At 32.9% G+C, this 27821-nt stretch overlaps 2 protein-coding genes, 1 long non-coding RNA gene and 1 pseudogene across 4 annotated transcripts; 2 read left to right on the forward strand and 2 right to left on the reverse strand.

Annotated features, from left to right (window-relative positions):
• Nucleotides 1–6571: 6571 nt before the first annotated feature.
• On the reverse strand, nt 6572–7988 carry LOC18094436 (DEAD-box ATP-dependent RNA helicase 47, mitochondrial-like; annotated as a pseudogene).
• Nucleotides 7989–10173: 2185 nt separating this feature from the next.
• Nucleotides 10174–11994, reverse strand: LOC112323833 (uncharacterized). The gene is made up of 2 exons (XR_008058086.1): nt 11298–11994; nt 10174–11208 (listed from the first exon to the last, which is right to left on the reverse strand). It is a non-coding gene; the product is annotated as an uncharacterized LOC112323833 (long non-coding RNA).
• Nucleotides 11995–14462: 2468 nt separating this feature from the next.
• LOC7478060 (heat stress transcription factor B-2b) lies at nt 14463–16926 on the forward strand. Of its 2 annotated transcripts, none has more exons than XM_024590275.2 (3): nt 14463–14724; nt 15148–15479; nt 15583–16926. In XM_024590275.2, exons 2-3 carry the CDS (start codon nt 15186–15188, stop codon nt 16321–16323), a joined length of 1035 nt encoding a protein of 344 aa, XP_024446043.2. In that variant the 5' UTR covers nt 14463–14724; nt 15148–15185; the 3' UTR covers nt 16324–16926. The 2 variants fall into 2 exon arrangements, with proteins under 2 accessions (XP_024446043.2, XP_002298053.2); XM_002298017.4 differs by having other exon boundaries at nt 14464–14794.
• Nucleotides 16927–24650: 7724 nt separating this feature from the next.
• LOC7478061 (pectinesterase 3) lies at nt 24651–25632 on the forward strand. The gene has a single exon (XM_002298018.4). It carries the CDS (start codon nt 24782–24784, stop codon nt 25502–25504), a length of 723 nt encoding a protein of 240 aa, XP_002298054.2. The 5' UTR covers nt 24651–24781; the 3' UTR covers nt 25505–25632.
• The last annotated feature ends 2189 nt before the right edge of the window (nt 25633–27821 follow it).

Genomic DNA, 27821 nt, shown 5'->3' on the forward strand with positions numbered 1-27821 from the left:
TATGTTTAATAATTTAATTTAATTTAAAAATAAAATAAAGTTTGTTTTTCGAAAAGCTAAATTTAACAAATAATAATAAATAAAAAGATTTGAGGTAACATGGTTTGTTTTAAAAATTAATGAAAAATCTTATAGAAAACAAATAAAAAAATAGCAAAGTCTAATCTCCAATTAAATAATGAAAATGAAAGAATTTAATACACCTACTGAGTTGAATTTGTGCATGTAGCTTAATTTACTCAAAAATTCAAAAAAATTATATTTGTATATTTTTTTATTCAATATTTTTTAATAAAAATATACTAATAAAATCCTATTTCACATATCTGAATCCTGAATTTGTGTGGGTGTGTAGAAGGGAAGTTTTAGGGCAACGACTTTAACAAATTTCCAAAGTTTATTAATAGACAGGACGTCCTTGAATATGCCAATTAATGAAGACATTAATGAACATGAGATTATTACATACAATAGTGGAACGACTTAAACAAATTCCCAAAGCTTTTTATGGACGAAAGTAATCGAGGGAAGAAGAAAAAAGGCACAGAGAACTGACTTGGAGACTTCAAATTAATGTGGCTCAAGGAAAATTCTTCCGAACAAGAACAAAACGGAAACCCACACAGATTTTTTGAATAAACAGGACGTCCTTGAAGAACAATGAATATGAGATTATTTTATACAATAGAAAGTCACTCTTCACCTCTATCGTAGTTTTTGCCTAGCAAATGCAAATACGAATACCAAACTGGGCACAAATCATTTTCGTTTTGGAGCTTGATGGGGGCAAATATTTAAGGAGGAAGGTACCCTTTGTTACTGTGATCCAACCGTTTTTAGTTATTTATTTTAAATTAATATTTTTTTATCATTTTAATATATTAATATCAAAAATAAATAAAAATATATTTTCAGCATTTCACATTTTACGTCAGGATTTAGGACTGCCTCATGTCCTTAACTTGCGTAATATACAAGAACGCGACTTTCTGTCCATTAGGCTGCGTCGTCTTTTATTTTCCCAGTGTTCGCCTTTGACATGTAACCATTTTGGAACGCTACACCAACAATAATGCACTTCCAGAAGATTTATTTATTTATTTATTTTTGGTGTCAAGAGAAATATGTTTTTATTAGGGTGATTGTTTTCGGTTTGGTTTAATTTTTATAAAAAAAAATAACCAAACTGATTTTTTTTAAAAAAAAACCGAACTAATTCAAACCGACCAGTTTCGGTGTCAGTTCGATTAGGTTTTTTAGAACAAAAACCGGTTCAAACCGACCGGTTTTGTTTTAGCTCGGTTTTTCAGGTTTGACTCGGTTTTTTTTGTTTGGGTTTGGTTCGGTTTGGTTTGGCTCAGTTTTTTTCCGGTTTGGCTCGGTTTTTTCGATTTGGGTTTGGTTCGATTTTTTCGGTTTCAGGCTTATAAAACCAAAACCGAATTGGTTGGTTTTTTAAAAATTCTAATCGGTTTTTTTTTACGGTTTAATTTTTTAAGTTTTTTTTTCTCAATTTAATCAATTTTTCAGTTTTTTTCTCACTTTCCATATAATTTCACTCAAACTCGACAAATTAGGTTTTCTCCCGCAAATCATGGTCTTACTACATTCCTAGTCTTTTTTTAAAAAAAAAAATATTCTGGCTACATCATTATCTATCCGATTATTTAGCGGGTAAGGAAAGGACAAAAATGAGAGCAAATACATTCAGATGGAAAGTATTAAAAATTATAAAAATAAAGATAAAAGGATAGAAGTAAATCAATTCAAATAGAAAAGATTCAAAATTGTAAATAAGGAAGAATTTGAGAGACTCTTCGAGTTCTTTTTCAAATCCTTATCTTTATCTTCAAATCAAAGATAGATTCAATCTCTCTCTTCCTCTTATTCATCGTTCCCTCTACCCCTCGTGATGATCATGGAATGTTAAGGACTTGTACTCTCAATTTTGACTATAAGAGGATGGTGACTTCCACTTGGTCAATGCTTCAATCTCCACGTACTCCTCCTTATGCTAATAATGATAATAATATTAATAATAATCAACCTATGGTGTGTGTTAGCTATTAAAGATTATATATAAAAAAAACTAAGTCATATCGAAGTTTTATTGTGCACAAGTTTTAGCTTTTTGTTAAGAAAATTGAGAGATTAAAAATCAAAATTGATATTTTTTCATCCCTGTTTTTTATGCTATTATATTTTGATCTTATACTTCAATTTTATCACATTTTAATCTTTTAATGTTGAGAGAGAAGAGAGAAGAGAGAAATTTGTTGAAAAAATTGAGGAGAGAAAAAGTTCTCATGTGGCTGAATTCTAGTTACCAAAACTTTGATATTTATAGATTAGACTTTAAAAGAGAAACTCAATGAAGGTGGTTTTTACTTTCATTTATACTAGAAAAGTAGATCGGGCAAAAAAAAAAAGACTTGATATCATTCTAACTTTTTAGAGCGATTAAAATGTGTTTTGTTGTTATAAATGGGTTTTTAGAGGCCAATAAGATTTTTTTTCACATTCTTAGGTTAAAAATGGTTGAAATATTTGTTTTTGAAAATTCAAAAACTTGGATCCTGATTTTTCGGTCACTGGATCAACCTTTAATGATTAAAAAAAGTTGTAGAAGAACAATGCAACATCTATTAAATTAAAAATAAGAAAAAAAATTAGGTGTGTGGGCCCAGGTGTTTGTATTTGTAGGCCAAGGGTGTAAAACAATTATTTTAGCCTAGGCACGCAAGCTTATCATTACCACAAAATTGTCAAATACAAATAAAATTAACGACGGAAAAATATTGTTAGAAAATTTCGGTGGCATTTACCAATGGAACATAATGTCATTGTTTTCACCGGTATTCATATAAGGAATTACTGGTGGAATTCAAGGAATGTAAAAAATGGGCAAGTATTCCCTTGATATTTTTGTCGACAAATCTGACGTGTCAATATTGCCGATGAAGTTATTAATAAAAAAGAAACGTCACAATTTTCTATCGAGGAATCCATTGATAATATTTAAGTTATAATATGTCGCACGACCTCCCTTTCTCCCTCCTTCATTTCTTTTTTTTCTTCTTCTTCTTCTTCTTTCTACAAAAAATAACACCCCTTTTGCCCTTTTATTTTGTTGTAATTCAAGCTCTCATAATCACAAATACAACCACCTCAACACTCAGTCTGTCAGTATCTCTTTTTTGGTTCAATTTTTTTTTTTAAGATTTGTCATATCAAGTAACTAAACCTAACTATTTTTTGTTGTAACCCATTTCTTTATGTTAATTTTTTTGGTATTTTTGTGTAGTATATGTAGTTTGTTTGTGTATTTACTTGTTTTATAACTTTTTCCAATAGAAATTTATTGTATGAATGTATGATTTGTACATGTTAAGCTTTGTTTGAGATTTTGAAAAATTATATTTATTTGTCATTTGATGAAATTGAGTTTAATTTTGTAACTTGGATGTTTTATAATGAAATAAATAATGGGTTATTTAATTGGCGCGTTTCACATTTTGTCAATTTTATTTTTTAGTTGAGAATTTTAGGTAAATTTGAAGGAATTTGAATTTTTATAGAGAAAATTGTTAATGATTAAAGCGTACTATTAAAACATATTGAATAAGTTTGAATTCAATCAATGATAGCTAATTAGTTGGGTAACGATATTCATTTATTTCATATTATTAATTAGTACATGTTGTTATCAATATTCTATATAGATCTCATGTAAGTAGTGGATGATCATTCTTTGATATATCGAGTTTCGCCTGAAGGTTTGCACATGATGGATTATTGTAATGGGGTTGAGAGTTTTATTAATTATGGACTATCTAATCTGAAAAATATTAATGGATGTGATATTAGATGTTCATGTAAAATGTGTAAAATAAAAAGTTTCTTGATCCAAATGTTGTTACGATGCATCTTCTACAAAAAGGATTCATGGAGAAATACTTATGTTGGTTTGCACACAAAGAACCCAATATTCCTTATGAGGCCATGGTAGAAAGGATAGTTAGTTCAACTTCTAGTTATAGCAACGTGCATGGAGTTGTAAATGATAATAGTAATCCTGATAGAAGTATGATGATAAATGCAATAAGAATGAATCAGGATTATGCATGTGAATGCTCAATTGTAGATTAAGAATCAAATGTAGACACAACTAGGTTTTTTGAACTTTTGAAAGATCTCGATGAACCATTATAGGATGGGTGCACAAGTCACAGTAAATTATTGGTCATTGCATAAGTGTTCACTATCAAGTCAAATCATGGGTTGAGTGAGGCCGGTTATGAAAGAATCATCAAATAAGCGAGAAGCATTTTATTTGAAGGGAATAGGTTGAAAGAAAACTTTTATGCTGATAAATCCATGATGAAACTCTTTGACCTAGGATACCAAAATTTTGGCATATGTCTAAACTTTTGCATGTTATACTACTATGAAAATACAGATTTTATCGAGTATAAAACATATGGGCATTCTCGATATAAACTCAATACTGATAGGGGAAGAACTCTTGTCACACATAAAAAATTGAGATGGTTCTCAATCAGACTGCAAATGTTATTCATATCTCCAAAGACTATTAAGCATATGACATAAGATTATTCACATGATAAGATGGATAAAGTCATGGTGCATCCTTCCGATGATGAAGCCTAAAAGTCGTTTAATATGGTACATCCTTAGTTTTTAATGGAACTACAAAATATACATCTTGGGTTATGTACAAGTGAATTTAATCCATTCAAGTCATTTGTTGTACCCTATTCATATTGCCCAGTGATACTCACGGTTTATAACTTGTCATCAAGAATGTGTATGAGGTCACAGTTCATGTTTTTATTTAGGGTTGTACCCAGTCCTAATAGTTCGGGTAGGAATATGGATATTTTTCTTCGATCGTTAATTGATTAATTGAATCAATTATAGTCATTCAGGAATTTAATGAATGGTGTCTCAAGGAAACATAATTTTTAGATGAAGACATCTTTGAAGTGAATTATCAATGATTTTTATATGTATAAGATGGTTTCTGGTTAGAGCATGTATGTAACACTAGTATGTTCATACTATATAGAAAACAACAAGGCCTTCACCGTAACAAATAGTGGTAAATCATCTTATTTTTTTATTGCCAATTGAGGCTCTTGTCAACCGATCACAAGTACAAAAAGGACTTCTTTATAGGTGGAGTTAAAAGACATTTTATGTTAAAAGATATGAAAATAAAAAAATAAATCCACGTGACCCAACATGGGGCCTAAAAAGATTATCATCTCTATATGTATTGGGTTTGGAATCAAGGGTGAAGGATCTGACACCTTACCATACCTATATGCATATAGGCTCAGCACATAGCTGAACCTAAGGTAGAGGAGTCTTGCATCTTGCCAAACCCGCATAAATCTGGGCTTAACACATAATTAAACCAAAGACAGTTGGGTTTGACGTCTTGCTAGATTCATATGCACTTGGGTTCAGCGTATAATTGAACCCAAGACATTTGAATCTGGCACCTTGACAGATTCACATGTACTTGGGCTCAACACGTAGTCAACTTAAGGATATTTGGGTCTGGCGCCTTGCCAGACCTACATGCAATTGGGCTTGGCACATAGTCAAATCCAAAAATATTTGGGTCTGGCGTCTTGCCAGACCCACATGCATTTAGACCAAATACATAGCTGAATCCAAGGATATTAGCATGAAAACAATGTTAGACCCATGTCACCTAGGCTTGGTGTCCAACCAAACCTAAATACATTGGGTTATTACCTGTTTTTAACCCTTTTAATCATGAACTTTTAAGCAAAGATATATTGATACATCAATATGGTATATTTGTCAACAATTAATAATCTGATTTCTCTACTTCTGTATGGAGGTACTGCTTCATTGCATCTGTTTTAGTGTTCGTTTATTCTGCTTTCCAACTCTTCGAAGTTGTTTGTGACAGCAAACACAGAGGCATCCTCATCTCAGACATGTACTCGGATTACATGAGCTTCATCCTTGATATAGTGCGGTTTCAGAGAAGCTTAAAACAACACTTGTAGTTCCTCTCTCAATGTTTTTTTTTCCTTTTCTCTATCCGGAAAATATATTTCCTCGATGGCTAATATTTTTGCAAGCATTTAAAGGTGGCAGGCTATCTTCTGATTTCTTCTAGTTGGGTAGCAATATTGGCCATCCAACAGATTGATAAAACTGCATCTATATATCTGGAAGGCGGTCATCATTTCCACGACCGTGTCGATTGTGACTTTCCTTGTCATTGTGATATGCACTCTGTTATCAGCTTCAAGCAATGTAAGAGAATCATCTGGTGACGCAGCTCGTGCCTGCTTAAAATCCTAGCATTCTTTCCTAATCACAACAAATCATCTCCGATTTGCATGTAGAAAAGGAATCCCCTTTACCGGCATGCCTGGTGTAATATCATCTCGGCTGCTTCTTCAATCGTATGAAATACGATCATTTTCCTTCCTTTTTTTTCCAGGTTAAACATGATTGGGTGTTAGGTTGTGTAGGTTGTTACTACTGGATTAATGCCCGGTAAATGAGTTGCTTTTGAGCTGTTTTATTTGAAGGTCATAATCATAGGCTTCATATGTGGTAACTATTGCTTTAAGCTCTAAAAACAGAATATCTCATAATAAGCTTCAAATTCAACATAATCTAGCTGCAACAAGCTGCTTAAGAAAACATTAGGGATTGACTATGCCCTAAAATATACCCGTTATCTTGATGGAAACAAGTAAAACCAAAAGATATAATGAGTAACCTATCCATCACCTTAAGGCCTCCGCATGTTTCTCCGCTTTTCAGTGACAACAAGCTTGCCCTCTGTAAAATCGCATCAGGAATAGAGACCCCAAGCAGCTTCTGCAGTTTCTTCACAACAAACACTTCTGGCTCCTCGCAAATTGTCAACACAGGGCCCTTCCTACCAAGTCGGACAGTCCTGCCAGCTCGATGTGCATAATGAATTGGGTCCGTAGGCAAGTCAAGATTGACAACAAGATCACACTCTGGAACATCCAAACCCCTTGCCGCAAGTTCATTCGTTACAAGGACTCTCACCTGCCCGCTTTTAAATTTCTTTAGAATTGGTGACCTACCAAGCTTGCCAAGATCCCCATGGAGCCCTGCAGCATTCATCCCACGAGCCTCTAGTTTGAAGACAGCATCTTTTAGTTGCCTTGTATGGTTCATGAAGGCTATCACAGACTGCGCCTCCAGTGCATGAACACATCTTCTCAAAGTATCAACCTTATGCTGCAACCATGTGGTGTTTCAATGCTGGAGGAAGGCTCTGTACCGTTGCCTGAGGCTGCAAATTTGAGTCTGAGCTTGAATTAGAAGTACGCCTGGAAAGATAATCAGTTCCATGAGCAAGAGACTCAAGTGGAAAGACACTTTTTGCCTGGACAACAAGTGGGTCACATGCTCAGTTCCTAGCAGCCCTGACGACAGAAAATGGCACTGTTGCTGATACCATTAAAGCCTGACGATCAGCCCGTCTCGCAAGCGGACTTTTTTGTCCTCAAGGGTCTGCACCTGATCTGCTCCCTACATGTTCCAATATCCAGTGCATGTCCTCCTGGAAGTGAAATGAAAGAAGCTCATCAATTTCATCTAAGACCAAATAACGACAACCATGGGTATATATGAAGTTTGCCAGCTGCACCAATCTTTGCAATCCTGCCGGGTGTAACCACAACAATCAACGGCTTGTTTTTCTTTAAAGCTTTTTCCTGTCTTGACCGGTTTGCACCACCTACAAGCTGCTGAACCACTCTCTTGTTTTCATGTCCTAACAGCTTCTCAATCTCTCTCGCTAGTTGCATACCTAGCTCTCTAGACGAAGCCACAATCACTACTTCTATCTCTGTTTTTTTCCGAGTTTCTTTATCGCCACTTGAAGATTTATTCTTCAGAGTTCCAACTTCAGAGACAGTATAGGAATAGACATTTTTGTATTTTCAATTTTTTAGAATAGAATAATTATTTTTATCTTATTTTGATGTTCTTGAAGATAAAAATAATTGAACTCCCGCAAGGTTTTTTTTATCATTTTATTTTGTTTTTTAAGTAATTTTCAAGAGTATTCAGGAGCATTGTTGTAAATTATATATATTAGATATAATTATTAAAAAACTTGTTGGCGTGTGCCTTATGGACGGCCCTATGCCGTTTAGGCAACGCGTAAAAGTCCGTCTAGATACTGAATGCAGCCTTCCAGGGCGGCGGTTAGAAGATCTCAATGCCCTTTACACAATGGTACGATATGTTTTTCAAGATTCATGGTGGTTTGTTGCCAATAAACATTTTGTTTTTTTTCCTTCTTCTGCTCCTCGAGTTTTGCGTCAGTCCCTGCAAAATTTTGAAGTAACCCTTTTAATTTTTTCTCTCTTGATATTTGGTCCTTATACTTTTAATTACTATTTTTTTATTTTAGAATAAGCTATAAAATTATAGATGTTTTTTTAATTTCACCTCTACTATTTTTTAATCTATAAATAATCTATCAAATTACAGATGATTTTCAATTTCACTCCCCTGACTTTTTTAAATATATAAATAGTATATTAAATTTAAATATTTTTTTATTTCACCTGATTGTTTTTAATCTATCATTTTTATTATTATTTTATCTTTAAAATTTGGTTTACATTCATTCAATTGTAGTTTATTTTATTATGATTTTTTTTTAAATTGCAACCTTCTTGGATTTTTCTATCAAATCTTATCCTCATTATTTTAATTACTTTTGCAGTTTTTTAAAAAAATATGTTTTTACTGATCTCATCCATCGAAATTAAAGTAATTGAGAATTAAGCTTCTTGATTAAATCTAGATCAATGATTTCACTTGTTGTGATTTTTAGAGATTAAACCAGCTTTAAGAGGTTCACTAGGTTTAGTTGTTTTTTTTTCTAGACTGATGTTTTCTGTTTTTTTTTTTTTTGGGTTTTTTTTTTTACGGTTTAATTATATTGGGTTAGCCCTCAACAATTTCTTTCTATTTCACCCTTTACCATTTTTTTTTTTATCTAAAAGGAATTTATCAAATAACAAATGTTTTTCAATTTTGTCTTCTATGATTTTTTTTTATCTTTCAAAATTGGTCCTCATTGTTATCATTACAACTTATTTTGTTTGTGGTTATTTTTATTTTTAAAAAAACCATCATCTTCGGGTTTTTTTTGTCAAATTTTATCGCATTGTTTTTTTTTCTTTTGCAAGTTTTTCTGATTAATATTTTCTCAACGATTTCATCCTTTAAAATTAAATATATTGAGAGCTAAGTTTCTTGATTGAACCCAGGTTTAGGATTTTACAAGTTACAGGTTTTAAAAATTAGACCAAGTTTAGGAAGTTCACCCGAGATTACTTGATTTTTTCCTTTTTTTTCTTTGTTTTTTCTTTTCTTATTTTCTTAGGTTTGATTCTATTGGGTTAGCCCTCTATAATTGTTTTTCAATTTCACCCCAATCATTTTTTAATTTATAAACAATCTATCAAATTATATTTTTTTCAATTTCATCCTCTATGACTTTTTAATTTTTCAAATTTAATAGTAATTATTTTAATTGCTATTTATCTTGTTTGGGATTATTTTAATTTTTTTTTTCAAATTTCATCCTCCTCATGTGTTTTCTCTCAAACTTTATCATAATTCTTTTTATTGTTTTCTTTTTGCTTTTACAGGTTCTTTTATTAATATTTTTTCAATGATTTCATTCTTTAAAACTAATTTGGCTGACAATTAAGCTTCTTGATTGAACTCGAGTCTAGAATTTAACGAGTTGTAAGTTTTTAAAATTAGACTAGATTTAAAAGGTTCACTTGTATTTTCTTTGTTCCCTCCTTTTTTTTTAGCTGATTTTTTTTAAAAGTTTTATTTTTTTATTTTCTTGCGATTTCCTTCTATTAGATTAGCATACAAATGTTGAAAGGGAATGCATGTCAAAGTCATATTAAGGAATGACATGAACAGTATGTCAATTGCAAGTCCTGGAACTTACTTTAGTGAAATTGTTACCTCATACAGGATATGATAACAGGGAAAAGGAAAAAATTAGGACCAAAAAATATATCACAAAGCAAGAAACTATACAAAACAAAGGAAGTAAAGCATCCAAAATGGTACAGTGAAAGCCAATGTCAAAGTCATGTTGATGACTTGATGTTATAAAAGTGAAAAGAAGAAGAAGAAGAAGAAGCAACCTACAAAACAGATGGCGGAACTGAAATGGAGGCAGAGAATAGCAAACCTTGTCAATTGTTGGAGAAAAGATGCATGAGCGGTCCTAAACCAGGAAGCGCAACCGAGAGAGCATAGAAAATGGCTAAACAAACATCACGAAAGGCAACAACGTAGAAAGCCATACAAAGTTGAAAAGGAAAGCTATGATAACTTGGACAGAGCAAGCACAGACCGAAGACAGCTTAATGTGGGATCAAAAAACAAAGGGAAAAGAGAGCGATCAAACGAAAGCAACGTATAGAAGAGGGAACCTCGCCAGCTATTAGAAAAAAGGGCAGGCAAAGTTGCGAGAGATTTCCTAAAACAGTAAGCACACCTGAGGTCGAACATCATCAAAAAGAAAACTAAAAGGTAAGAGCCTAAAGGCATGAACAACGAAGCAGCAGAACATACAAACTAAAGGAATCAAACCATCCAAATTAGGATAGCAAAAGCCGCGAGCAAAGTCAGCTTGGTGCCGCAGAAAACAAAAAGGGAAAGTAATCTGCAGAATAGGTGGTGCAACTGAAACCGAGGTAAAGAAGAACAAACCTCATCAACCACAACCTAAAAGGAGCCGCAAAGGTGCAAGAGCTGGCACAAACCATGAAGCACAGCCAAGAGAGGATATGACAGTAGAAAAAGAAAAAGCTTAGCAATTAAAAAAACTATTCATGAATGTGTTAGCAACCAAGCAAGCATCAAATATAGAATTTGTTAGCAGAGAAAATGACAGCCATTCATGCATTCCATATTGGTGAATGATGATGCAATGAATCTTCTTCCCAGTTTGATGGCACAATTATTGCCCCAACAATCGATGCTCAGGGTAGAGATCTCTTGTAGTGGCTTGAATTCACCAAGCTTGTAGGAAGCACAGTTCATGGAAAGACACCATAGATGGAAGTGGCTCAAAATGGTGGCAAGACCACCCGTTTGAAGATCCTATAGACAATGAATCGCAATTAATTATACTGCTAAACAACAGAGTACAACAACATCCACCAATATCGATAATTAACTTCAATTTGTACCTTCCACTACAATTATTATCTGCAGTATCTATCTAAATCTGATAATGTCTCTTTTCTGAACTGTGTTGTAGATAAGAAGGGAGCTCAGCGGGAAAATGCCAAGCATCAAGCCCGGATGCAGTAAGGACTTCAAGAAAACTATCAAGATTTCTATCGCAGTTCATATGCACTTTATAACATGATTGACATGCTTTCTTTTTGCAGGTGCTAAGATTTTATGGAAGTTTCAATGCGACAATCACAGGCATAACAATTCAAAACAGCCCACAATGCGACCTCAAGTTTGACAACCCAGTAGGAGTACTCGCGGTGCGCGCATGCTCCTCCTCTCCCGAAGACAGTCCAAACACAGATGGAATCCACCTAAAGAACTCTAAAGGTGTGTTAATTCATAGCACTGATCTTGCTTGCGGTAATTTCGTTGATCGGAAAATATCCTATTTAATTAGACAACGTAGGCTGCAGGGTGAGCTTGACAAACAAACATAGGAGCCGAAGAGTCAAATAGTTAGAGGTTCAGGCACTACAGAAATAATTTTTTAACACCTCATGTTGCTGTTGAAATCAGACACAAAAGAACACCACATAATTTAGATTCATGGCATAGGATTCTCATACAGACATTGAACAGCCACAATTTATTTGACACATGGCAACCTCCAGCCACCACACTTTGAGTAGTTGGGCTGACACATATCATAACGTACATCATTATCAGTCCCGATATAAGATTAGGTTTACGAACAAATTCCCCCATTTATTTTAGTTTGCCATGAAAAAACACAGAATTCATTACAGGTCCATATTCAAAACCCAAAAAAATAAATAAAAGATGCAGCAATCAAACTCATCCTTTCTATAGCTTTCCCAGATTCGCCTTCTTTTCTTCTTCAAATTTGGCCTGGATATCAACCTTTTGTATAAAACAAACATCACAGCAGCAGCAGCAGCATTTACCAAGCATCTCAATAGTTTTAGATTATTTAATTTCAAAGTTAAATGAGTAATTTTACTGTATATTAAAAAATAAAATTACCAAACCGATCATGTACAGTTAGCAAAAAAAAAACAATTATATAATAATGAAAAAAACTATATTACTTTCAATATCTAGTTGAAGTTTTAAGGATCAAATATCAATATAGTAATGATGTAATATATATGTATATTAGGGCAGAGTAACTTTCCTTGCATTTGTAGTTTTTTTTTTTAATGAAATTACTCCACTAATATCCTTACGTGTATGCTTGAGAGCTTTCAAAGGCAAACATTTCTTTTTTCTGAAGCACGCATGACATAATAGAGTATTAGTATATTTGCCCGTGACATAATAGAATATTAGTATATTTGCTGCGGAATACTGTGAGTTGAATTATTTTTTTTAAATAAAAAAATATAAATAGTATAAAGAATTTTTTAACATTCAATTAGTTTAATTTTAAAATCTTTCAACTTGACAACTTGTATAACTCAAATTTTAAATTAAACTGCATGAAAACTAATTCAAAATGAATCATTCAATTTAATAGGTTAAAAGATAACTTAGATGATTGGTAAAAATATTACATTAATTTTAAGAAAACTTTAAAATAATAATTTTTTTATATTGAAATGATGTCAAATTGAATCGACATCGATCACCCTACGACCTGGATCATAGACATCAATGGGTTTAATAACTTTGTTACTTTTAAATTATTTTTATTTTATTTTATGATAAAATTAGATGCTTACAAAATCAAGCATCAACCCTAAAAAAGATATTTATTTAAGATCATGATAACACTATAAAAAGTAGAAAAAAAATAAACCATAAATTCAATTTCCTAACCAATCCAATACTAAAGAAGAATGAAATTAAAAAAACAACTAGAAAAATTAAAAGACTAAAAAACTAAAAAACAAACATATCAGGTTTGATGTCTAAACTAACTAAGCTCATGAATCAGGTAACCCGAGTCAACACATCAAACCCACAAACTAGGTAATGGACTCCATTGAGATTAAAAACTCTTTTTTTCTAAATTATTTTTTATTTAACTATATGATAACAAAAATAGACGATTATAAAATTGAACGTCAAATCAATACCGAGACTTTTTTTTAAGACTATGATAACCTTGTAGAAGCAAAACGAAACAAATTATGAAACTCAATTCTCAATCAGCTCACTATCGAAAGATATAAAAAAAAAAAAGAGAAAAGTTAAACTTGCTAAACCCGTTAACAGGCCCATGAATTTTCTAAAATTTAATAACATGTTTTTTAAAAATTATTTTTTTAACTATACGATAAAGAGAAAAATAGATGAACATATAATCGAGTTCAATTAGTTAAAAAAAAAAACCACCGATAAACCCATGAATCGAGACAACCAGGATTACCTCGCTAAACTAGCAAACCGGGTCATTGACTCCACAAAGTTAATATCCTAGTTTTTTTTAAATTATTTTTTATTTAAATGAACTTTTTAAAATATAGACCATACCGTAATGCTATGATATTTTTCTGATACTAATATGATGCTAAGATATTTTTTTGATACCGCGATAACTATATAAAAAATAAATCAAAATAAATTATCAACTCTAAATTCCTATAAATTAAAAAAAAAATCAAATGAAAAAAAATGGTCAAATGAAAAAAATATGGATTACTATTTTAATCCATATTTGATAATTAATAATAATACTTAATAATTAATTATAAAAACTGAAAGAAAATAAAAAAAATAAATCATTGATGATTAAGGGGTGTTTGGCCCAGAGGTATATTTTTTTTTTTGTGAAACTCATAAAAATTATATATTTTTTATATTTATAAAATTAATTTGTGCTTTTAAAAAATTATATCTTTAAAAAAACCAAGCAAAATACATACTACCACGATTCTTTGATAACCGAGCCTTTGTGATGGAGAAACATGGGCTGGTATTGGGTTTGTCCATTATCAATAATATCCTACCACGATTCTTTCCAAACCCAATCAGTAAATAAATTTTGTGAGTAAAAAAAACGATGACGTGTTGCTATTAAGAGAAACTTCTGGAAATGACATAAAAAGAAGCCACCACGCACACCTTCTGGCGCCTTCCTATCCGCTCCAATCCATCTAAATTATCTAATCTATGTGTGTACGTGGGGGCCCTTACCCTCTTTTGCCCTTTTAATTCCCTTTCCTTCTCGAACCCACGATTTTCTCTTTCCTCTCCTTATCATTTACTCCACCCAGAAACTTCTAGAAACAACAAAAACCTAACCCCACCCTCTCTCTCTCTCTCTCTCTCTCTCGCAATCTCAAATTCCAACGTCAATCTTCGCTACCTCCTATCGGTCGGCGGTTCTTCCTTACATGCCGTTTCATTAAGCCCTAGCTAGGCTCCCGTCGAGTTTGATAAACGTCGCTTCGTGTATTTTCTGTTTGTTTGGTGAGAGAATTTCACCACCTCTGGAATATATAAGGAAAGATGAATCTGACATTTTTTTTACTTTCTTCGGGTATGAATGACAAGATTCTTACTGATTTAGTTTCCTTGTTCTAGCACTTCTATATCGACCGGAAAAACAAGGAGAAACTGCAGGATATTTTGATATCTTAAAAATTGAAACCTCTTATGTTGTTGTTTCAGTTTTCATTGTTAAGGATGAGGAGGAGTAACTCATGTTATAATAGTTTTTAGCAGTTAAATTTAGCTTCGTCAAATTTTATAACAATTGATTTCCTCGCTTTTCTTTATTGGTTTTACTATCCTACACTTTCTAGAAAAACCAAACAGAGGATTGATACTGTTATTCTCTTTTCTGTATGTATCTTTGTTCCTTTTTCTGAAATATATTTCCTTTGCTTCCAGTCTTTTGTTAGGGTTCGGGATCTAATATCGAACCTTCCATGCCGCCATTGCCTGTGGAGCAAACTGGCGAATCACCCGCCGCATGTGGCGGCGGAGCAGCAGCTGGCGGACCACCATCAGGATCGGGAGATTCGCAAAGATCTCTCCCAACTCCATTTTTAACCAAAACCTATCAGCTAGTCGATGACCCGTCGGTTGATGACTTGATTTCATGGAACGACGATGGATCAACCTTCATAGTGTGGCGTCCTGCAGAGTTCGCTAGAGACTTGTTGCCTAAATATTTCAAGCACAACAACTTCTCTAGCTTCGTTCGCCAACTCAACACATACGTAAGCATTTAATTTTACTCGAATTAAATCATTAAGTCGTCCTGTCTTGTTTGTTTAATTCTGCTTAAAGTTTTAGTTATTATTTTTATGCTATTTTTTATAGGGATTTAGAAAGGTGGTACCCGATCGATGGGAATTCGCGAATGACTGTTTCCGGCGAGGCGAGAAAGCACTTCTCCGCGATATTCAGCGCAGGAAAATATCTCCGATGGCGGCATCAGCTGTAACTTCCGCCTCCGTTACGGTCGCCGCCATCCCCACGGTGGCGAGAGCGGTTTCTCCTGCTAACTCTGGTGATGACCAGGGAATATCGTCCACGTCGTCTCCTGGCGGGGCAGGGACGGCGGGAGGAGCAAACTCGTTTCTCCGGACGACGAGCTGCACGACGACGCCGGAGATTCTGGAGGAGAACGAGAGGTTGAGGAAGGAGAACTCGGCGCTGAGCCACGAGTTGACTCAGTTGAGAGGTCTGTGTAATAATATAATGGTGTTGATGAATAATTACGCATCCCCTCAGTTAGAGGGTAATAGTGGAAATAGCAATAATAATTTGGCGGAAGTCAAGGCCGCTTTGGAATTGTTGCCGGTGGCGGATGAAGTGGCGGTTAGTGGTAGACCCAGGGGCGGAGCGGCGGCTACGGAGTCGGAGGTGAGCCCGAGACTGTTTGGGGTTTCTATTGGATTCAAGCGCGTGAGGATAGACGAGGAGGAGGAGGAGGAGCAGGGTAATCGGCAACAAACGGAAGGGAAAGAGCACGAATCTGACGTTAAAGCGGAGCCGCTGGATGGTAGTTCAGGGAATTCAGATCACCAAGATCAACGGTGGTTAGATCTTGGGAAATGATAATGATGGTTGAGAGCTGATGGTGTGATCAGAGTGGAGCACGATGGGCACCACAGGAATTGGATCAGGAGATGGGTAGACGACACGTGTCTTAAAAGATGGGTCGCTTCTGGAAGTTGCATCTGTCTTTACGGAAAGGGAAAAGTCACCATCTTTTGGTTTGTTGGGAACTGAAGAGTCGGTTTTTTTAGGATGCGATGATGGTGGTGGGAGCATCAAAAGAAGTGGTTGGAGTGCCAAAACGGCGCCTCATGGAAACAAGATGGATAGATTCTCCAGAGCACGGTGATTGGTTGCTGCTGGAGAGGATCTGTCCCGTGGTAAACAATGATTACCAAAGCTTAAAGTAAGTTCTCGATTTAGTGGCTCCAGATTTAGATTTGTAAGTAGAGCAGGTTAAGAAGCTAGTCTTTAGTTTGTTTTGTTTCTTCTGTGTTGTGTTAGATGATTTTGTACTTGCTGCTGATGCAAGTTATACATGGTAGATGTGCTGCTGACTTCCTACTTCAATGGTTGGTTGCTTTGCATGGCTTCTTGTAATATTCTACCGGCCATCTGCTGTACTCATTTGTGTATTATTACTACTACTACTTTGGTTCTGAATTTTTGAATTTAGGATCTGAAGATCACTTCTAGTATAAGCTAATTGGTCAGCTGTTAAACTGTAATGGACTCCAAGTATAGACGTGCTTCTAGAACATGAGTTCTGTTACCACTTGCGATTGCTATTAGCATGAAGATCTCGGATCACGTGTTACTTTGCTAACTCTGTGGAAGCTTCTTCTTTTTTGTTCTGTTTTTTAAATGAATGAAAGCATCTAGTTAAACAAGAAAGGAACTCAAGTAGGGTTGAGTGTTTTCAAAACTACCTGGAAAAAACCTAATTTTGTAGACCTTAGTGCCACCGAGCTGGGTTGATTGTTTTAACTATGGTATCATGAAAGCCTTGCTCCATGCTCATGCTTTCATTTGAGTGGATTCAACAATCTCTCTCCATCCATACACCATTGATAGTTGAGCACCAAGCAAGTCTCAGCAGAACTGACGTCAAAACACTTTCTACAAATTTAGCCTGGATTTGTCATCAGCAGTGGGAACAAGAAGGATAAATGATGGCACAGATCTCACTTTGAACCTTCACCAAGTCCTCTGATCTAGCTGCAGGTTATTACCAGTCACCATCTTTGATAACTTAGGCTACAAGAGCAGCAGCATTTATGAATGAAGTTAGCACACCATAAACCTTAGCCAGAGGACCATAAGGATGCCAACAGTCCCACCGTGGATGAATGTTTCTAACATTGCCCACTGTGTAGTATAAGTTCCCAAGCAATGCCTCTCAAATTAAGTGTTGTCTCAATCCTTTTTTTCCTTCACAATAGACAGATAGCCCCCTTTATTAACAACTCATAAACTAGGAGATGTAATGCATGCCTGTAACCAGCTAAGAAAAGACCTTGGAAAACTCATAGCTAGAAGTACGTTGAATAGAAATTTCCAATTCACAAAGTCAAAGGCTTTCTTCAAATCAATCTTCAGACTTCAGAGCACAACAAGCAACCATATTATTTCTAATGGCATCCCCTGATAATCTCCTGGGCCAGCATTACCTTGCCAACTATTTTCCGCTCTTGAACAAAAGCCGTCTGTTTAAGGCTAATTAGAGAAGGCAAACACACCTTTGGTCTATTAGCTAAAATCTTCGAGATGCATTTGTATAAAGTGGAGAAGCAAGAAATGGGTCTGAAAGCAATGACCTTATTAGCATTGGCAATTTTAGGGATCAAAGTAATGGCAGTGACATTCACAGATTTGAGAAGTTTGCCGGAGTGGAAAAAATTAAGAATTGTAGCAATAACATCTTGCCCAACTATATCCCATGTCTTCTTGAAAAAATCAGCTGGATACCCATCTGGCCCTGGGGCCTTATTTCTTTTCAGATAAAACATTGCTTCTTTAATTTCAGAAGAGGTAACTGGAGCAATCAAAGCACTGTGCTGATCAGAAGATAACTGATCAGTAATTAACATTTCCTCCGGTGACGTTCTCATCCACTTTTCACAATAGATTTTGATAGAACCCCACAATCTCCCTTTTAATATCTGCAACATTAGTCGGCTGAGTCCCATCATCCTTATAAAGAGATTGAATTTCTGGCTTTTCTAGCTCTGAAAATTCTATGAAAGTACCCTATATTCTTATCACCTTCCTGAATCCAAGTGATCCTATTTTTTTTTGGCTTTAAGAAATTCTCCTCGGCAATTCATTAGTAAAATGATCTTAAGTCAGCCCTTGCTTTCTCTACTCTTTCTGTTATGTCACCATAATATATTGAATGTAACTGCTTAAGAGGGCCTTTCAAAGCTTTAAGATTTTGCCAAACCTTAAACATAGGCCACCCAACAACATTTTCCCTTCAAACAGAAGAGACCATATCACCAAAGTCTGCATGACTAGCCCAGAAATTGAATTATTTAAATGGTTTAGGCATTGAATGCAGTTCACTGATAGTTTGTAGTAAGCTGGGAGAAGTGATCAGAAAACGCCGGTGCAAGAAACTCAACTCCACTGGCATCAAACTTTTGGGTTTCTCAATACACATAGGAAAAGTAGAAAACAATAAATTTAAATTTTTCATGAGTTTTAAGGATTTCATTAGACAAATCTAGGGTTGTTTAGAGTTTATACGAAGATTATGGATCAAATATTCTTTTTAGCTTTAAATAATTGCTTCAAGATTAGATTGTTGTAAATCATAAGTCGTTCAAGTGTTTTGTTTTTAATGGTAATCCACATGAAACACCTGTAAAAAATCTCTTAAACCCTTTTACAAGAGAGATTATTATACATTTGAATGCTAGCTCATTTTGTATTGTATTGTCTTATTGTACTGTCATGTGCATAAAATAAAAGGTATAGCATTCTATTTATAAAGAAACCTAAAAATTATATAAATGATAAAATATCAATTTGCCCCTTAAATCATATCACATATATTATTTTAGAATAATTTTATAAATTTATTCAATTAAGTCCGTACTTGATTTTTCTAGGTCTAGAATTGGAATCCCCTATATTAATTGCATTCTAGTCCTTAATTTCTAAAATTTATTTACAATCAAGTCACACTTGATTAACCATCCCATTTTAATTTATAACCAATAGTTCTTATGTGTGTGTCCCATTAGGTTCCCTAATAAGTTCATCCAAATATAAATTACAATCCTAAATAAAATAAGATTAAATAAATGAAATAATTTAATGTACTATCAATTCAACAATTAATTTATTTATATTTGAAGATTAAGTATAATGTCTAGCAACCTATCATGATCACACAAATATTAAGAGATTTATGAAGTGGTTTGACTTAACCATTTAGTGACTAGTTTCTTAGTGTAATTATTATCCCTTCATCAAGAATGTTTTGATTTAGATATTATAGCATGAAGTATATCTATTTTGTTAAAACATTTTAGTTCTCAATATTATTGTCATTGATTATTTGAATAAGATTTGAAACTCTTTTCAAATTTCATTCCATCTTAACCAAGAATTTAATAATTAATACTATTTGATAACAAATAGAATATTTTTTGTTCTAATTCATCATAGGTGATGAATCATTTTTTAATTACTCAAATACTTTTATATAATTTATATTATACCTAATATATGTTCATTTGTTACCATTGATCAGGAAAACATGTAGTTAAGATCAAAGCATAACACTCCTTATATAAAATAACTTAATGGTCTAAGTCTAAAGATCATTTACATAACTCTCATGTGAGTCTTTCTATAAACATAGGTGATTTCTTCATATAAAATTCTCATATAGATCAGTTCAGTATACATGTCATCTGACAAGTATCCATATATTAGTTCCAGTTATCTCTCATACATCAGTTTATGAAAACAATTGTTTCCTTTCATAAAGAAAATAATATAATATGTATCGGTCTCAATAACTTTAATTAATGTCCAGTCTTAATAGAACATCCTGAAGCAATGTTTTGATGCAATAAAAATTTTATAATTATAACAACTTTATAATTTTATTTGCAAAATATTTTTTGTTCCATGAACTTTATCTTTACTTTAGATTTATTAATTAAATATCTGACATGTTCACTATCATAAAACTTCACTTGCCACCCATCATTCACCAATACTCTTGTCAAGTTTTTTAATGGCCAGATTATTTACTTGTCTATTAGATCAAGTAAATAAAGGGCCATTAAAAAGGTAGGTGATCGAACAAATCAGCTATATTTAAATAATTAACAAAGTCTTCTACGTCTAATTTAGCATAATCAGAAGTAGAAGTAGATTCCTTAAGGTCTGTAATGATATTGAAATAATCCCCAACCAAAATCCAAGGATTGTCTTTCAAGACATGCCATTTAACCTTGATATGCTCCGAAAGATCTTTTCTAGCATTAGCATGAAATGAACCATATACAAGGAAGACATGGCATGCATAATTCCCCAATCTATCACTAACTGACGATAAATAAATGGAGAATTTTTCACTAAAAGGATCAAACCCGATGAAGTCACGAAAAAAACCTCCAGACAAAATATTGACTTTTCATGGTTATGTCCTGGCTAGGCTAGCACAGTAACTAAGTTGGCATCTAGCTAGGTAATGGTCGCATGAAAAACCAAGTCTTATGCTGTAACAAGTGACCCTTCAATGTTTAAGTTGACAAGTATAAAGAATTGTAATGTGTAAAAAGAAATGTACGAAGAAATAGAGTACATGGTGTAGAATAACTTAGCTTTATGACCTTGAATGACATGACTAACTCTTATAGCATGGTTCTATGTGGAGCTCTACCTAAGAATTAAATTTGTATTTTGCCTAGTAACCGAATGTATTTATACATTGACTTTTTTTTTACAGGGAAGGAGACATTATTGGTAGAGAAATTAGTATGCTATGATTGACTAATCATTTATTATGTCATGTTATAGTTATTGTGATATTTGCATTGATTATCATGTCATTAGCAAAAAAATAGTGAAGAAGCATGCTAATCACAAAAAAAAAAAAAAAAAAAACAATAAATAAATAGTGATCTAGATAGGGTAGGCGTCCTACTAGCCATTAGTAAGAAAGGTAAATGTCTACGCTAATAATTATTCACAATTACTAACCAAGTATAAAGTGAAGAAACATATAGGTGTTGCGTAAAGCAATGGGTGGTTAGGGCAATACAAAAAATAGGCTCAAAATATATTTTTTAGGCATGAAAGTTTTTTTTTTTTTTTTCCTCTCTCCTATTTGGTTCAGTTGGGCTGCATTTAAGGCCAATTAGGCCATTTTGTCTCTTTCCTTTTCTTTTTCTTTTTCTCTCCCTAGTTGGTCCATTATTAGGTTCGATTAGAATGCAATATGAGACTAAATTCAAGAGTTATCATAGAATCAAAGATTAAATTGAAAGAAGAGCGAAAAAAAAGTCTCGTGCGGGCCTTTTTTTCAATGGCGTGTGGGGATAATGTAGCTCTTGTGTGGCTTTAATGACTCATTCTTCTTTTCTTTTCTTTTCTTTTCTCTTTTTTCTCTCCTTTCATTGGTTTTCATGTCTGATTTCTTCTTTTCTTCCCTTTAAGGCTTTATTTTTTTGGATGTTAAAGTTAATCCTCATTCATGTAATTGATATTTTTAACCATGACTATAGTTTGATTTCACAAAATATTCATTCAATCATAAAAGTGGTGTCTAAAATCGTGAAATACAAAATGAAAGAAATATTTTAAAAATGAAAATATAATACAGAAAAATGAAATTGAAAAAACCAAAATGAAACCCAAAAAATAGTAAATGAATAGTGAAATCAGTATGAGTGAACATGAAATGAATAGGAAATATGTACGATATTTTAGTTTTTATTTTATAGGTAAATTCAGTTTTGTATATAGGATTAAAGGATATGGAAATCAAGCAAACTAAATATGTTCTTCAATAAAATTTTGTATATTGTAAATATATATGGCCTTTTTTTTTAATAACCATGGATGTCCGGGTCAGCTTACACTTACCTCGACTAATCCCCTGAGGCCCTGAAGTTAACGACTAGATAAGCCTCTTGTGACCCTAAGGTTTATGACACTCGAACTGGTGACCTCTGGATAGCAAACTTAAAACCTGACCAGTTAAGTTATACCCCTCAAGGTTAATATACAGGGCCTTTAGAATCATAAGTTGTTGTTATTACTTAAGTTCTATAGAGGTATGGTAAGGGAACTTTCTTTATTATTCTTGGTATAATTATTTTTATTGCATTACTTCCTTAACTGGTAAGATTTTCTAGATTTTAAGAGTTTTGAAATTGACCAAATTATATTGGGGTAAAAACAATTATAAATTTTGATGCAACCTTTAAACTCGGGTTGCATATTTAACAGGTTAATCGGGTCGATTCAACATGTTATTGTTTCAGTATTTGAAAAATAAAATACAATCCAATATGTCACCATATCAATATTTAAAAAAGATGTTGATCAATATGGTTGGAGATTGAGGTTCCTAATTTTTCTCAATTTATTTTTTATGGGGTTCTCCTGATCTAATGACTCGGATTAGGAGTTTGACAAGTTAACCCGGGTTAAAATTGGTAGTTTTTTTTTTCTTTTTTAATTTTTTTTTAATTTCATCATTCAATATTGAGCTAGATTTTGGTATTCATAATTTATTTTGATTTATTTTTTATAGAGTTATCACGGTATCATAATCTAAGATTGCAGATCTAACAAGTTAGCCATGACCAATCTAATATATTGTTGTCACAGTATTTGAAAAAAAGGCATGCAATATGTTATTGTATTAATATTTTTTTAAAAAAAATATCATCTAAAATATATTATATTTTGAGTAAATAATAATTATTTTTTATTAGAAAATATGTTAACAAAATCTTACTCGTAATTTAGCGTTGACTGATAATATAATTTCTAACTATTTAGAAGAATTAAAAGAGAAGAGTTTGCTTGTGATTGTCGTATACCCTTACCCTTGAACTGCTGTGGCAGCTAAATGAGAGGTGCAGAAAAGATTAATGTTTTTATTAAAGATGAGGACGGTGCCAGGGAATATAAATTTGACGTGTAAATAAACTGCAATGAAGGCCTGCCGTGATGCCAACTAACCAGTGGATTGCGGCCCGTTTAGAAATATGAATTAACCTGTGTTTTTTTAAAAAATAATTTTTTTATTTAAAAATAATTTTTTTATTATTTTTTAATATTTTTTATATATTAGTATTAAAAATAATTTTTTAAAAATAAAAAAAATATTATCTTGATGTATTTCTAAATGAAAAATACTTTAAATCACAATCGCAATTACAATCTCAAACAGGCCCGCAATGTAAAATATTTTGCAAAGCAGGTACTCCTAACTTTCTTTTTATTTTTTAAAATTTATTTTTAATATTAAAATATTAATTTTAGAATAAAAGATTTAAATTTTTTTTTTAAAAAAGAAAAGTTGAATTTGAACTTGAAACAAATAATAATAATAAATTGTAGTTGATCTCCGCGCTGCTAGTATTAAAGCCTGGTTTCGATCCAGGACCCGTGGGCTACGGAGCCATCACGCCTGGTCCTGTAAGGGGAGTAAAAAAAGAAGAAGAAAGGAATCTCACATTTACTCCTAATGCATTATCCTAATATTTTTAAATTTTATCTTTCTTTAAAGTGTATGAGATAGACAATATATAACCTCTCAATCTAGTAGTAATTACATATTCATCCTACTGTTCATTAAATGTTTTCATCCAAAACACTGGAATAAAACTCGATATATTTTAAGAGATAATTTTAATATCAAATCATAGTGAATTTCTTCTTGTTTTCTCTTCTTCACTAAATTATATAAGAGAAAAATTACTATGATTTGATGTTAAATTATTCATTATAATACATTAAAGTTTATTTTGACACTTTTAATCAGGGATGACTATGGTTAACTATGATTACAGCTTTAAATATAACCACAACCTTAACATTAATCATCAACTTTCGACTACCCATTAACCGTCCCTTTTACTTTTAAATAAGTCTAAGATAACAAATAAATTTAATAAATTCAAATAATCACATTGTTAATAACATTATGTCATTAATAATAAAAATATTATTTATTCTTTCGATTGGTTATCGTTTCGGTGGTCGTACTGTAGTTATTGACCAATCCATTACGTCTGGGATAAAATTCATAAAGACAGAAAAGACTTGGGACTCAATTGATAATTAGATATTTGTAAGGGCTAGATTGAGGTTTTAGAGAGATAGGAGTAAAGGAGATGGCTTAGACTTGGTCGGCGTACACTGGTATCGTATTGGACAACTATTTAACCATTTCCCTTTCCGAACCCCCAGACAGTAAAAACAAAAACATCGACAATCTCAAACCTCTTGCCAATTTCCAAAACCAAAAACCTAAGTTTTCATGGAATCCATTAAATTGTTCAGAGGCTATGGCAAAGTGAATCCGCACCTTGAAGATCAAAGCCCTCACCAACAACACAGTGCTTCAAAACGCCGAATCCTCATCTTCAGCGTTTCATCCATCCTCCTTTTGACTCTAATCATCGGTATAGCGCTTGCAACATTGATCCATGAGTCAAATAGTGAGCCAGATGAATCCCCGTATCTCTCCTCATCAAACCCAGCTGAGTCGATCAAAACGGTCTGTGACGTGACTCTGTATCCATCCTCCTGCTTCACAAGCATATCCTCTCTTAACATCTCAACTAAACCTGACCCAGAAGTCATCTTCAAGCTCTCTCTCCAAGTCTCCATTGCAGAACTCAAGAACCTCTCTTCTTTATTGAGTAGTTTCAATGATGTTAACTCTCAGGCTGCTTTGAAAGATTGTGTGAGTCAGTTTGATGATTCCCTGAGTAAACTCAACGATTCTTTGTCGGCCATGGAGGTTGGACCTGGAGAGAAGATGTTGAATTTGGAAAAGGTCAACGACATCCGGACATGGATCAGTGCTGCCATGACAGATCAAGATACTTGCATGGACGGTTTGGAGGAGATGGGATCGAAGTTTCTTGATGAGATCAAGGCCAAGATAGAGAGATCTAAGGAGTTCTTGAGTATTAGCTTGGCTATCATTGCTAAGATGCAAGCTCTTCTTGAAAAATTTGATCTAAAAATGCATTGACATTTTTTTCTTCTGCAGGTTCTCATTTTTGTTTGATGCCAAATCTGCCGTTTGAAATATGTAATTGAAAGATGATATGTGTGTAAATAAATGATCAATAAATGTAAAATATTTTTGTGATCTGATAACTCTGCTCGGGTCATCCAAATTCAATGTTTATGACAAGAAGAAACGTTTAACAACTCAGAGACTAGTGATTAGTTAAAAAGTTTATCATATGCTGTGTGAATGGGAGGTAGACATCATACATGTAATGACTGGCAAGCTAATCTGTTGTTCAAACAAAATCTGTACACTTCTCTGCTTCTACTTCCTATATAGCATATATACTTGAATAACTGCTAGTGCTAGAGAAAGGCAATTTAATCGAAGAGAAATCTTAAAGGTTGTTCTTGTGTGGGTGAGTCGGATTCATCATGAACGTAGGTTTTGGAGCAAAACTTCTGCAGCCATTTATTCCCACCAAACCTTTGTTTGATCATATTCATTGGCGTAGGAACATCCTTATCCGGTAGAGTTTAATTCTGTGGTTCGGCAGGGTTCAAAATGTTGCCAAAATCGGACCACCTAGCGATTTCTGGGTAGAAGCATGAGTGCTTGCTGTGGTATTTTTATCATTCCTGCAAGTTTGCGAAACATGAACACTGAATATGGAATTGTGCAGGTTAAAATAAAATGGTCGAAAACATGTTTTGTTCCCTGGTCTTTAAGGGTAATCTCAAGCAACTTCTCTCATGTAAATCTTGCTATCATTTTTAGCTGCAACAACTGTCCTACAAGGACGAATAGCTCTAAGATAATCACAGCATCTTTGCTTGTATGATCATTTTCTTTTAGCTCAAAGCATTGTCCTTTGAGTTGGGACTTTGGGGGTGGAGATTTATCAAGAAAGGAAAATATGAGAAATGACTTTGAACATTCTCAAGATATAATTCTTAATTTCAGGCCTTCCTTTCTGTTTTATAATCCATAAAGAAAGGGATTGGATATTGCTTACACGTTCCTTGCATATCCTGGCTAAGCAACTATCAGATTTGTATTTTCTTCAAGGAAATTGCATGAATAGTGAACTTAATTATAAAATTACTTAAGGTAGAAGACTCATTTAACAGAACAACAATTATGAAATTGTCAAACTTTTTAGTGATTTTACAATCTAGTTGTTCGTTACTTAAAAAAATTGTTATTATTGACTAAAGATTAAATTAAGAAGTTGAGAGATAGATATATATTAATTTATCTAATCTTATTCTGCAAGGAGCCCTTCAAAAAAAAAATCTATTTAATTGTATAGTAATAACCTTTTTTAAGAATAGTAATAATTTAAATTCCATTGAACAAAATAACCTACTAATATGATTCCTTCTTTTCTTATTAATATTTTTTTCTACAAAAAAAAAATATAACTTTTTTTTCTAGGTTCTTTATTTAATAAAAACCAAAAGTAGTTTGAAAAATATTAAAACAATTTGGAATATTTCAAATAAGGATACAAAAAGGTGTCTCTAACTAAAACCCTTTGATTTTATTAACGCAATTAATTTTATTTGGAAAAACTTTTATCAAAATGATTGTTTTTCAAATAACACCTTATCATAATTTTAAAAGCAAGTTTTAATTAAAAAAAATAATTTTCAGATAATTTTGATATGCATATATTAAAAATATAAAAATAATATATTGCAAGCGTGTAGTTACGATGAACATTTTAGCAATGTTATTAAACACGGTCTTGCAAATCAACCTGAAGACCCTCTGACCCGGTGGCTTCTTGTCTAACACATGTTTAATATCAAATTGGATGGGAGTAACCCGATGTGACCTGATTGGATTTAGCTCAAAGTCAACCCGGTCAAAATCAAGTTTGACTTCAAAAGCATTTTCAATATGGTGTTGTTTTTCAATTTTATTTAAAAAATTGAGATGATGATGTTTTGGATTGACTCCAGTTAACCTGTTAAATCTCTTATCTAGATCCTAGACCTAATTGAGTTTAGTAACTTTGTTTTATGGAATCTATTTTTTTAATTTTACAATAATAAAAATAGACTAGAATAGAAAAGTCACTAAATAAGATTCAAGAAGAAGAAAAATTCATGAAGGGTTATATAAAAAAATTTGCTAATGTTATAAAAAGAATGTCATAATCTTATTAAAAAAACTAAGCAAAAATTGAATAATATTTAATAAAAAAATATCCTTAATATATTTTTTATTAATTAATATTGATGAAATTTAATTAAAATAGAAGGGGAAAAAACCATATAGGCTTTAACAAAAAAAGACCAAATATATAGGCTTGGGTGGGCCAACGTGT

This window comes from Populus trichocarpa, chromosome 1, assembly GCF_000002775.5.
Source record: "Populus trichocarpa isolate Nisqually-1 chromosome 1, P.trichocarpa_v4.1, whole genome shotgun sequence".
In the NCBI taxonomy this organism is placed as follows: Eukaryota; Viridiplantae; Streptophyta; class Magnoliopsida; order Malpighiales; family Salicaceae; genus Populus; species Populus trichocarpa.